The sequence below is a fragment of the Rhinopithecus bieti genome, unplaced genomic scaffold, assembly GCF_001698545.2.
Source record: "Rhinopithecus bieti isolate Rb0 unplaced genomic scaffold, ASM169854v2 scaffold_15368, whole genome shotgun sequence".
Taxonomy (NCBI): Eukaryota; Metazoa; Chordata; class Mammalia; order Primates; family Cercopithecidae; genus Rhinopithecus; species Rhinopithecus bieti.
Genome location: NW_016808463.1, coordinates 401,520 through 415,124, shown reverse-complemented (window position 1 = coordinate 415,124; position 13,605 = coordinate 401,520). Strand labels below are relative to the sequence as shown.

The following is a 13,605-nucleotide window of genomic DNA, read 5'->3' as shown; positions in this document are numbered from 1 at the left end:
ATAATTTATAATCCTTTGGGTATATACCCAGTAGTGGGATGGCTGGGTCATATGGTACATCTAGTTCTAGATCCTTGAGGAATTGCCATACTGTTTTCCATAATGGTTGAACTAGTTTACAATCCCACCAACAGTGTAAAAGTGTTCCTATTTCTCCACATCCTCTCCAACACCTGTTGTTTCCTGACTTCTTAATGATTGCCATTCTAACTGGTGTGAGATGGTATCTCATTAAATAAAGTGTCGATGTGGAATTTAGGTATACGGACAATCTTGCCTCCTGATGAAGCATCTGTTTGTTATCAGACTTTATCATTCAGTCAGGTAATGCTGTTGGAGATCTTAACATATTCTTCTGGACTATAAGAAGGGATAGTAGTCCTGTCGTGAGATAAGTTTGGAAATGCTGTATCTTTTCTTCTTTGAAAATCCAGTGCACAATACTAGTTAAAGATCCTGAAGGGTTCTTCAGAAAAGGAACTAATTCTATTTAACCTGATACTTCTCTAATATATTTTAACATGGAATCATGTTTTAAAATTATACTGTTGGTTAAGTACAGCATATTGCTAGATCTGGGATAATCCAAGGTGGGAAATAGTCCTCAAATGCCTGAAACTTCTGATATCAGTAAGAACTAAAACTTCCTTATTTAATATGGTACCTCTTGCCATATTCCCTGGCATAATGACTCTCGATGTCCCCTGTGTATGCCCCTATTCTGCTGCCTCCAACTGGAAGACAACAGGCCTGCCACATTCCTTTTCCAATCCTGCCTTCCTCCTTCTGCTTTTTCAGTCTCACTTTTCCTGTTACAATAATGTACAAGTATTGTCATGGTTTGGATATTGGTTGGGTTCTAGGCCTAGATTTACCAGACTTTTTTTGTTATGATATTTGAGTTTTGCCTTTATCAAAATGAAGCATTATTTTCCAACTCCTCTTATGGGGATGAAATGAGGATTGAATAAGATGAAGCTGGAGAAGCATCTTAAATCTCCATGAAGAGCGGCACTATGTAAATACAAACTAGAGTGATGGTTGTGGCTTCATCTGCAAAAGCAGAGATACCTCTTATGTTAAATGCTCCAGCAGCACAAATCCAGTCATTATTATTTCTTGTTTGAGCATGTAGCAGAAACTGGCCAATAATTATAGGCAAATTGAATGTATATTACAGCTTCCTAAATCCTAATTGTTTGGCTAAAACTTTAAAACTTGAAACAGGTATTTGATTTGAATTAAGAGAGAGAAGTTCTTGCATCAGCCCTAATAGGAGTACAAAATCTGACAAAAAGAATTTCTAATAGCTTTTTTACTTTACCTCTTGGTTTGCCCATATAGAACAATGATTGGATCTTGAATGGGAGTGGGGGCAGGGCAAGAATTCTGTTCCTTTAAATCACACATGTTATTTACTGAGGATCACCCCAACTCTAATACATAAGTACTTCATTTACTATTTGCTCAGATGTGTGTGAATCTTATTCATCAACACTAATATCTGGACTTTCTCTTTAGCAGCTGGTAAAGGGGAGGGGCAGAATTACTATTAGGGCTATAAATATCTTATAGCCCTTATGATGCTGTGCTGCTTTAAGGAGGCTTTCAGTAGATATATGATCACTGTTTTAAAAAATTTAAGCCACATTTTACTATTGGCTTTTTTTTCCTGCTCCTATCTGGAACTTTACATTCCAATCACACCTATGAATTTAACCTGCCCCAAACTCTTCAAGTCTCTTCCTGAATCTTTGCTTTTGTACAGAATGCTGTTTTATATCATCTGCCTGAACTATTCATTCTTCAAGACTCAGCCAAATATTCCCAGCCTCTTCCCCAAGTCAAGATTATTTGACTATTTGATTTTTTTTTTTTTTTTTTTTTGAGACGGAGTCTCACTCTGCCACCTAGGCTGGAGTGCTGTGGTGTGATCTTGGCTATTAAATGTGATATTTAAAACTACCTATTGCATTCTCCCCAGGCAAAATTAAATAAATTAATAAATATTAAAAAAATAAAAAATTGAACACTAATTGTAAATTCTAAAGGGCTTGAAACATTCTGCTTCCTCCTTGTTCCCCTCCACTCCCACAAGAGAACGTGGGGGATAAAAGAACATCAGTGTATGAGTCAGATTCCAGTCAGGAAAGAGAAAACACACTGGCAATTTGAGCAAGGAAAACTTAATGCAAATAATTATTAGTAAGAGGTGTTTAGCTACAAAAACTTATAAAAAAAGCATCTAAGGAATATTACAGTAGTATATGTATGGAGCAGGTACTACCTCTAGGCTAAGACCAAGGCAGAGTTCCCAAGGAAGGAACTAAAAAGGTCTCCCCAGACAACACTGAGAGTCAGACCTGGTAGGAGAGAATGTGGAGAAGGCCTACTGGGTGATATAGTCTGCTGGGGTGCCATAAGCTAGAACTGGTCCACAGGAAACCACTTGTTGTGGTGTGAACAGGCTGGATTTGGCTGAGCTGGTCCACTGGAAGCCACCTCTGGGATATCCTGCATGTCCCTAGCAGCCGTGGTAGGAGAAATCAAAGAAGCACACAGGAACCTGAAGAGAAGCCCCTTCTTCCTTTCCTTGCAATGTCTCTCCTGTGCTCTCTATTTACAAGGTCTAACATTAGACCAGAGGGCAAAGGAGAACTGCTGAAAAGGCACAACTGTAAGATCACATAGACAAAGAAGGGTGGATGTGGAGCTGAAAGTTAACACATTGAGTAACTGGCTCAGAAAGTAAGACAGAATCAGAAAAGTTTTTTTTGGAGGGGAGTAAGGGTGGATGGGGAGATGAAGTGGAAAAGAAGACTTAAAAGTTAAATTCTTGTAATTGTGCAGGAGGCAAAATTCATCTCTATGGAACTGTTTTAGTCAGCAGAACAATTACAGACAGCTTGACTGAGCTGGGGTCTACCATGTGTTTATTTATTCTTATGTGTGTTTTTAAAAATTAAATACGGTACTTTTGGGTCTTTGGTAAGAAAGCTTTGCCAAGTAGATTTTATTTGAAATTGCTTTGAAGTAGTATAAAGTAAGCAGAATATTTGTTTCTTAAAAATCATAAAATTTGCAAGGAATTGTCATTGTCCTACTTATAGCTAAAGTTAACATTTATTGAACATGTGCGGTATGCTAGGAGTTATTATGTGGGCCAACTCATATTTCTTACAATAACTATGAAATAGGTATCTTTTCTTTTTTTTTTTTTAATCTATTTCCAGCTGTGTGGCCTTGGACTAGTGACTGAATCTATGTGGTATCTGGGCCCTGGTAAAATGGGTAACAAAACGCCACCTTCATGGGGTTGTTTATTGAGCACTTCATATGTGCAGGCTTCGTTTTAAGCACTTTGGCTTGTATTAACTAATTTGATTTTGTCTCACACTCTTTGAAGTAGGTAAAATTATTGATCTCATTTTACCTAAGAGTTAACTGAGGCATAAAGGAGGTAAATAACTTACTGTCATGCAGTGGGAACCCAATTCTTTTTTAATAGCTTTATTGAAATGTAATTCACATATGCCCTTCACTCATTTAAAGTGTACAATTCAATGACTTTTAGTATATTCACAGCATTATATATTCATTACCACAATCAACTTTAGAACATTTTTATTTTTATTATCCTAAAAAATCCCTGCACTAGTAGTCATCACTCCCTAATTCCCCCATTTTTTCCTCATCCCTCAGGATGGCAGTCTGTAATCTGCTTGCTGTCTCTATATGGATTTGCCTATTCTGGACATTTCCTTCAAATATAATCATACAATAAGTGGTCCTTTGTGAGTGGCTTTTTTCACTTAGTATAATGTCTTCAGGGTTTGTCCATGTTGTAGCATGTGCCATGTAGCAGGGCCTCATTTTCTCTTAGAGCTAATATTCCATTGTATGGATACCTTACATTTACTTTCCTGTTCTTTTGTTGATGAATTCCTGGCTCTTTTCCATTTTTTGGCTCTAATGCTGCTATAACCATTCGTGTATCAGTTTTTGTGTGGACAAATATTTTCATTTCTCTTGAGTAGATACCGAGGAGTAGAATTGCTAGATAAGGTGATTACTCCATGTTTCACTGTTGGGGGGAATGGACAGATTGTTTTCCAAAGGGGCTGCACTATTCTACATTTCCACCAGCAGTGTATGAAGGTTCCAATTTCTCCCTGTCCTCACCAACTGTTGTTACTGTCTTATCTTTTTGATTTAGCCATCCTAGTAGGTGTAAAGTGGTATTTCATTGTGGTTTTGGTTTGCATTTCACTGATGGTATTCTTAAAATACTTATTTTACAAGCTAGGAAACTGAGATTAGAGAGGTTAATTTGTCTGGATTACGCAGGTAGTGAAGGGTAGAGTTGGAGTTCAGATTTTGTTTGATTCTAGAACCTATATCCAGTTACCAGCACTTTCATTTTGTTTTCTTTCTTTGTTTTTTTTTTTTTTTTGGCACAATATTTTATCATCTTTGTGCTGAACTTGGGAGTAAATAACAGTTGTATTTCAGATTTACAAGGAAACGAACTGTGAATTAGTAGTATATTGAAATAAACTTTTTTTAGACTTCTGGTTGAAACTTAGAAAGGAATTAGTAAGTCTTAGATGTGCTTCTATCATCATCTTCTGAAAGACGTGGGACTGAGGATGGTGTGTGTTATCTCTTGGTTATAATAAACCACTCCCAAATCTCTCAACTCATGTCTAGAGTCTTCGTCGTGGTCTTCATAGTGCTAGAGTCTTCATAGTGCTTGACTGGTGAGTGACTGATACCCTCTAGCAAAAATCTATCTTGCTTTTAAGGGTCTATAAGTTTGAGTTCCTATACCCACTCTCTACTTTTGCTAAGCCTGTTTTAGTCACTATTATAGATTAATGCCATTCTTTACAGTTAATGAAAAATCAATATTGTTCACAATTTCTTTTTCAGACCTATTTTGACAAAGAAGTACTATCAGATGTCTTATTGTTACTACTTAATGTACCTGCACATTTTTATTAAATGTTTTTTAAAATAAAGATTCTCAGTTATTTTATACCTATAAAAGATGTCTTACAATCACCCAGTATTTATTTAAATGTATTTTTTCTGTGATTTATTTTTTGTTGGTATATAATTCATGTAACATAAGCCTTTTATTTTTAAACACCTACTTTCTCCTCTAAAAGCAAAGCTTACTAGCACTTTCACAGGTCCTCCCTCAGGCTATAGGGCCAGGATTTGGTAGCTGGTGCTGAGAGAAAACTCTTGATTGCATCCTTGCCCTGGGACTGTGCCAGTGGCAGCTGTCACTCAATGGGACAATTTCTCCTGCTGCTTTAACCTTAGGCAAACAGACAAACAAACTTAAGAGCCTAAACCTGGACATAACAGTTCAAGTAACCTAGGATTGCTTTCTGTTTCATTGTTTCCTCTTACATGTCCCTGTTACATTGTTGCTTTTACTCAACTTGTGGTTCATGGTGATTTCCAAATTATATTCATTTACATGAGTTTTATTTTTCTCTTCTGAAGATGACAGCAATACTATTTCCCTTTATTTTGCAATTTCAGGCACTGTGCTAAGTGTTTTATAGATATTACAACCTAAGCAGGAAAGTAGTCATTTCTTAAATTTTACAAACGAGTAAAGTAAGGCTTAAAAAAATTGTGTAATGGCTGATAGCTGGCATGGCTATGCTGAAGTCCTGGCCCTTTAAATTTTATGGTGTTTGTCATTAGTCTAAAAAACTTGGCCATGGTTGTTAATGAATTCCTTCTTCTTGGGAAGAAAAATATTCTTGGAGAGCTGGACCTATATAAACTTAGATATTATTTAATTTTTAAAATTTGTAATTTTCTTGAAATAGTAATATATTCAAATGGTTCCGACAGTAGAAAATTGCATATAATGAATGCTACCTTCTTGCCTTTGATTCCAGCTGTCCAGTTCTCACTCTCCAAAACAGAAGATGATTTAGTGGTTACTAATTTCTTCTGTATTTGTCCACATACTTTTCTTTGCATATACAAAAAACTACAAGTATATTTTCTTTTCTCCTCACTCTCTTTGAAAAAAAAATTGATAGCACTCCAGTCATAGTATCTGTATCTTATATTTTCACTTGGGGGAATCTTTTTATATCAATACAGTGAGAGCTTCCTCATTTGTTTTTACTGTGACATTTAATTGTCAAAGACATTTCATATCTACTCTTAGATATATGCTCAAGAAAATTGAATACTTATAACCTCACAAAAACTTTTACAGGAGTGTTCATAGCATCATTATTCGTTAGAGCCAAAATGTGGAAACAACCTAAATATCCATCAATTGATAATGGATAAACAAAATATGGTATATCCATACAATGCAATATTATTTGGCAATAAAAAGAAATGAGTTATTGATACAAGTAACAACATGGATGAACCCTGAAAACATGCTAAGTGAAAGAAGCTGGTCACAAAGGACCACATATTATGTGTTTCCTACTTGAAATGGCCAGTATAGAACCAGAGTAGAGTAGTGGTTGCCAAGGGCTGGAGGTGGGGTTGGGGGAATAAGGAGTGACTATCAATGGGTATGGGATTTTTGTTTGGGTTGATGAGAATGTTCTAAAATTAGATAGTGATGTTGGTTACACAGTTCTAGAAATGAATTGCTAAAATCCAATAAGTTGTAAACTTTAAAAGGGTACCTTTTATAGTATGCAAATTATATGTCAATAAAGCTGTTATTTAAAAATTTTATAAAGCTTAACTTTTACTTTCCATCCTTTCAATTGTTACCCTGATTCATATAAGTCAGCCTCTATTGACCAGATAGTTATAATCTAGAGATTTATAATCTGTCGCAAAGCACTCTACATGATTTGAATTACTTTATTAGCAAGCAATGTCTAATGATTCTTTAACATCTGTGACTTCTCCTGAGCTGTTTATTTACAGAGCTCACCTTGGCTACCCTCTGACCCTGTCTGCACTACTTTATTTCTGCGAGGAGCCATTTCTCAGATTAATTTAGGATAATATCATCTCTGGGTATTGTTTCAGCTTAGAGCTGTCAGGCCATTTCCTATTGCACAAGTTACAATTATTAATGAATTCCCAGGCTCCAGCTGAACCAACTTTGTTCTCCTATCAACGTACTGTCTGTTACAGAAATGAATTGTCCTCAGTCCAAGTCTGCCATCTGCCCCAAATTGCTTCTGCGTAGGGCCTGGAGCTGGGCAAATACAGTATTTTTTTTTTTTTTATCTTTCTTCTCATTGGTGAATACTTTTTTAGTGATAATAGCTTTTTCCAAACACAGTTGCCTCTGGATCTTGTATATTGATTCATATTTTCTGCCTTAATGGGGAATGAATGGTAAATATGAGGAAAAGTTGTGATATAACTCTTCTAGAGTTCCATCTAACAACTCTTTTCTCTTTGTGTAATCCTATTACCTCAATTATGTGCAGAGAAGATTTTGGCAGTAATTCAATTTGTATTCATTTTTTGGAAGGAGTGATATCTTACAATGAAATATACGAATGCCAAAAATATATTTCTGACAAATATATTTATCTCACTTATTTATGCTTCTCTTGTCTTTATTTTTCAGCTCTCCTACAAGCTTGCGTGGCCTGTAACCAGTGTGTATGGTTCAATATTTACAGCCTGGAGGATTCTTGAAGTAATGAGAGACTCGTCTGCTGCAAGTGACTGGTTGGCCTCAGTAGAGTCATTGCTTCCTATTACTACTGTGATCCCTGTGCCTGCTTTTCTTCTGCTGGCTCACCTCCTTGTTGAAGACAAAGGACAGAATCTTCACCAAATACTGAAGGTCACTACAGAATTAGCCCAAGCAGATTCCTCCCAGGTAAAGCAAGAGTCCTCCCAGGTAAAGCAAGAGAATGATGGAACAATAATGAGAAAAAAGCTTAATCATTGGAATTGTAGATGATTCCTGCTTTGTGGATTATTTGCAGCAGAGTTTTAAATTATGGGTTGATGATTCTTTTTTTTTTTTTCTTGCTATCTTTATCCTTCCATTTTTTTCTTCTTTTTCCTTACTCTGAGTTGATGTATACTTAATGATGCAAACATGTTTTAAATGGAAGCATACTTTGCAAGGAAATCTGCACATGGTGCTATTCTGGTTCTTCCAATTTTTTGGTGGATTTGCTATTTTGTAATGCTTTTGCCAACTCTTGGAACCTATTCCAAGATACATATCCATTAGTTCTAATGTTGATCATTTAAAGTGGACATAGATTAATCAGTTCAGGATAAGGGAGCCTATACAATAGACATTAATATCTTTTTAACTTCTTGCAGTTTGATACTATCTTTCCTGAGTCATTTAATAAGCTAAAAAATATTGACTCTTTACTATGTATGGTACAGATCTCCATGCTAGGATATGAGGGTAAACACTTTTTCTTCCTATCTGCACAGAACTTAGGATGTAATGAGAAAGCAGTCAGGCGTTAATAAGACTTCTTTCCCCAGCCTTTTACACTAACCACATATTTAGCATAATAACCTGTGACTTTCTTTTTCTCCAATTGATAGAATCTCTAGAATGCATTTCCTATAAAGGAAAGATTTTCTAACCAAGTAGTTTTGACATTTTTGTTATCCTCTGTTTATTAGTGCTTGGGTTTCTTTTCAAGAATGATGAAGAAACCTTCCGTCTCCCAATGGAAAAGTGATGTGTTCCTAGAGGAAAAAATTTGCTGGTAGAAAAGGGGCAAATGTGTTTATTTGAGATATGAGGTTAAGTGAGTGCAGTGGCTTATGCCTGTAAGCCCAGCACTTTGGAAGGCTGAGGTGGGCGGATCACTTGAGATCAAGAGTTTGAGACCATGGCCAACATGGCAAAACCTTGTTTCTACTAAAATACAAAAGTTAGTCGGGTGCAGTGAAGTGCACCTGTAATCCCAGCTACTCAGGAGGCTTAGGCAGGAGAATTGCTTGAACTCAGGAGGTGGAGGTTGCAGTGAGCCGAGATCGTGCCACTGCACTTCAGCCTGGGACTCTGTCTCAAAAGAAAAAAAAAAAAAGAACAGATATGAAGTTAATGTATTTGGAATTCCTTTTAACCTCAAATTGTCATACTCATTCCTTTTTGTTGTGTAAACAACTGCTGATATCTCACAAAAAGTTTTCACTCTAACCTCATCTGTTCTGATTCTGCAAGTGGATTTGTAATGTACTCAAAATACTTTTGTTTCATGGTGTATGCATAATGTGAATCAGTTTAACTTGCTTTCTGCTTTATCTGTCCTTGTATTTTCTATAGTGATCCTACTTCTAACCAATGTTTTCTTTCAGTGTTGACACTTGGTAGGATAATCGCTAGAATAGTTAATGCAGATAATGCCTGGAGATTATCTAAAGAAGGATTCCCTTGAAGTTATACAGTGGGTTACCTTGTTCTGTCTACACCACTGAAATAAAACATATATTGCATCAATCTATACACACACACAGGAAATTTGATCAAGCATGATCAAATTCTATAAGTAACAGAAAATCATCTTAAACTGCCATAAACTGTTTTTTCCCCTTTATTTTTAGTTCACAATTAACAATTGTACATACTTATGGAATACAGAGTGATATTTTGATATATGTATAAAATCTGCAATGATCAAATCAGGGTAATTAATAGTATATCCATCACCTTAAACGTTTATCATTTTTGTGTGTACATGTTGGAAACATTCAAAATCCTTTCTTCTAGTTTTTGTTACCTCTAATATTTAGGACATTCATGGTCTGGACAGTATTTTCAAGCTACAGTTTCTTTCCTCTGAATTTGCTGGAAGCCCAAAGCCTTATAAGCTTATATTCAAAATTCAAAAGGAAGAGAGAAGTAAAGAATGCTCAGATTGGCCTTGCTTAGGTCATGTGTTTACATTGGACCAACCATCATGATGGGATAATGGGGCACTTTACTTGGCCATCCTGGGTAGAATAGAAGTAGGTGAAGTATCAGGTCCTAAAATTGTTTCTGCCATCAGGTTCACATGGAATGGGGTGAAATGGTCCCCCAAAGGAAGGATAGTGTACTGGTCATAGAAGTGGGAATGTGCTGAATAGGCAAAAAATGTAAAGCAGAACTTCTCAGTTTGTCTTTTGGGGGACACTGAAATGTGGTATATGTGGCAGGTGTGCTGAGATATTATCCTCTCTCAGCATTCTGGCAGCCAGTTAGTTGTCTTAGCTCAGGCTGCCTGAATTCTCTGGCAGCCTCTGGCCAACTGGTGTGTAGAAGCCTTATAGGATGCTTCATAGTATCTGATAAATATTTGTAGAGGGAATACCTGACAAAATATTATATTGTTTTGGAAATTAAGGCTATTTGTTTGTGGTTTTAAGACCTGAAAAAAATGTGTTTTCCTCCTATGTTTCTATCCATGAGGTTTAAGGGTTTTTGGTAAGATTAAATGCTTAGGTATCTGAACTGAACATCAACCACAAAGATGAGTAATTTTTAGATAGATTGAGTTGGTCTAAAATAAAAGTGTAAATAGTTTAGTATCTCACCTTCAATGGAATAACTCTAAATACTATGTGTAAGGTGTATCAATTTCTTTTTGACTGATGTATAAAATAGAATATGCCAAAGAGCAAAAGCTCATAAATTTGATTTTAGAGAACCACAGGTTCCTCCCTTAAAACCTATCCCCAATGATGGTCTTAACAAATTGAGTTTTGCAAAACTCAGTGCCTCTTTCAAATTCTTGTTGCTTGCTTGCTTTTCTCTTGTTTGGAAGTGGGAATAGGGTCATGCTTATTTATTTTGCTTTGCTTTTACTTGCATCTTACAACACTGAGGTATTTTATTTTCTTTTTACATTTTGGTTGTTAAGTCTAGTTAAAGGTCTTGCATAATGGGAAAAGTTGCAATCTTCGATTATTTTATTCTTTGTGACATTTTCAGAGCTTCAGTATTTTTCCATGTGTAAAAGTGTACACATTTGATCCATTTGAAATCACTTATGTGACTAGGTTCATGGGCCATGACTTGCTGGTCTTTGAAAAGTCATATATTATCAAATAGTAAAAGTTGAGTTATAGGGCAGAATCCTGTGATAGTTCTACTCAGGGTCATAAGCCATATTTTAACATGGAAAATGAATAGGAAATGTGTGAAATTTAATGATCTGTAAGTTACTGCTGTGAGAAAAAGAGAAAATATATTCTATAAAAGAACTTGCACGAAGAGTCTTTGGACACTTTGTACTTTGTTCTGTTGTTACTGAATTCTATGAATTGCTACCCCCTGAAGTCAGTTGGCTTCCTATGTTCTTCACACCAGCAAAAAGAAGCCAGAATGTACAGTACTTTTAATAAATAGCTTGATAGATAAGAAGTAGTGTACTACTATTCCCTGGTAGCCATAGCATCGATTATGCCTGGAGAAAAATTGGGATGAGCCTGCCAGCATGGAGCAATTAGGTGAAGAGAAACACAACCAAAATACAAGGTCAAGTTGCATGTACCCCATTCTGTGGCAATGTATTTATTTCTTCTTTGTAAACCTTACATATATATCTGTAGGATAAAAAGCTTTCAACTGGCATTTGATCCCTTTTGTGTTTTCCTGGTTGTGTACAAAAAGCCTAGAGTTTATACACAGGAAAGTAATTCTGTGTTAATTTCTTGGGACTCCTGGGTGTTAAGGTTGGGGCGTTACTTCTGATTGGTCTAAAGATTAGAAATTACTGACAGTTCTCATTGAAGGAATTGTAACTTTTCAGTTAACCCCCTGCGAATGTGATACTTACTGATGTACTGAAACAAAATCCGTTTGTCTGGTTGTGTCACTGAACAGGAAGCATCAGAAAGGATGGGGTGGAGTTTGAGGAGAAGGGGTCCAAAACTGCATTCAGAACAGTGGAGTCTATCTGCTTCCAACTGATATCAGGGACTAGTAGGTTTGTTTCTGGTTAAAACTCTCCAAGGGATGAGCTTCTGGTGTTGTTGAAGGACTATGAGAGGGGAATCAGAGCAGACTTTGTGGTAACTTTGAATTTCATAATAGGTAGGAGGAATTTTGCTCAAGGGAAAATACATTGAGGTCCATCATTGCTAGAACAAAAGTTTTCTTATTTATTTAGTGGAGAGGGAAGGGCGAAGTGGGGATTGGTCCTCTACATACTTGTACCATGGCCAGACAACCTGAAGTGGAGCAGCAAGTTTACATGCCTCATCATTCTTCAACCCTTCCACAGTCAGCCCTTCAAATCAAAGGACAATCTTATTTATAGGAAACATTTATTTATATCTCTTGAATTAAAACATGCCAGCTCCCTGCAACCAACATGGCCTTGATTCATAAATATAAATGAATAGTTAAGGCTCACCAGACTTAAGAGAAAATGTAACAATGTGACTAACCAGAGCTTCTGTCTCTAGAAGTAAGAGAACTTAGGGAGCAGGAGGTAATGTAAAAACGATTTATGTCCTAAGAGATGTTGGAAAGATACTGTATATGTGTTTTGAATTGTATATAAAATGCTACTAAGAGAAAGAAGAAATTTGAAAGCAAGAGATTTCAGAAATTAAAAATGTGATTGCCGTAGTGTGTATATGGAGATTAGATTAGATTAGATTTGTATTATTATGGAGATTGTAAAATACTTGTCTAAATATTTCATAATATAGAGCAAAAGATGAAATTGAAAAGTAAAGACAATGAGGGTTAACTTGGTGTTCTAACAACTTTCTAATAGGAATTCTAGGGTGAAAGAAACAGAGAAAATGAAGGATGGAAACTTAAAACACACCAGAAAACTCTTTCCCTGAGTTGAAAAAGGACAGAAGGCTACAGATTGTTAGGACCCTCTGAAAGCTAAGCAGCACAAGTAGTGATTTATTAATACCTAAATATGTCTCCAGAGCCTCAAGGATAAAGAGAAAATCATAAGGGATTTCAGAGAAGAATAGGAAAAGAAAAACTTACTTAAAATTATATTGACCTTAGATTTCTCATTAATAGCACACTGGGCATTGGAATACATTGGAGGATTATCTTCCAGTTTCATGAAAAAAACTAATTTTGAACCTGGCATATTTCTTTCCATTAGTCTATCTTCTGTGAGTAATGGCAATAAAGCCCTTTTTAGATTTATAAGAATTTGATAATGTTTCAATATTTCAATAATATTTTTTGCTTACTCTCAAGAATATATTCATACAAAATTGAAAAGGAATCTAAGCAAGCAGAGAAGAAATATTGAATGATAGCAAAATATCCAGAAACTTTTATTAGTAATGTTAAATAATTTTTTATATAAAACATAAAACAGGATAACTCCCTGGACCTAAAATCCTAGCTAATTAAAACATGGGAAGTGCCCACTTTTTGATGGGGTTGTTTTTTTCTTGTAAATTTGTTTGAGTTCTTTGTAGGTTCTGGATATTAGCCCTTTGTCAGATGAGTAGATTGCAAAAATTTTCTCCCATTCTGTAGGTTGCCTGTTCACTCTGATGGTAGTTTCTTTTGCTGTGCAGAAGCTCTTTAGTTTAATTAGATCCCATTTGTCAATTTTGGCTTTTGTTGCAGTTGCTTTTGGTGTTTTAGACATGAAGTCCTTGCCCATGCCTATGTCCTGAATGGTA

The 13,605-nt window shown here is 35.9% G+C and overlaps 1 protein-coding gene across 1 annotated transcript in view; it reads left to right on the top strand.

The window, feature by feature from the left end:
• Positions 1 to 13,605, top strand: part of FOCAD (focadhesin) — a 318,600-nt gene that overhangs the window by 106,973 nt on the left and 198,022 nt on the right. Inside the window, 2 exon segments of the mRNA XM_017886722.1 lie at positions 260 to 324; positions 7,592 to 7,849. Coding sequence (XP_017742211.1) covers positions 260 to 324; positions 7,592 to 7,849 — 323 coding nt within the window.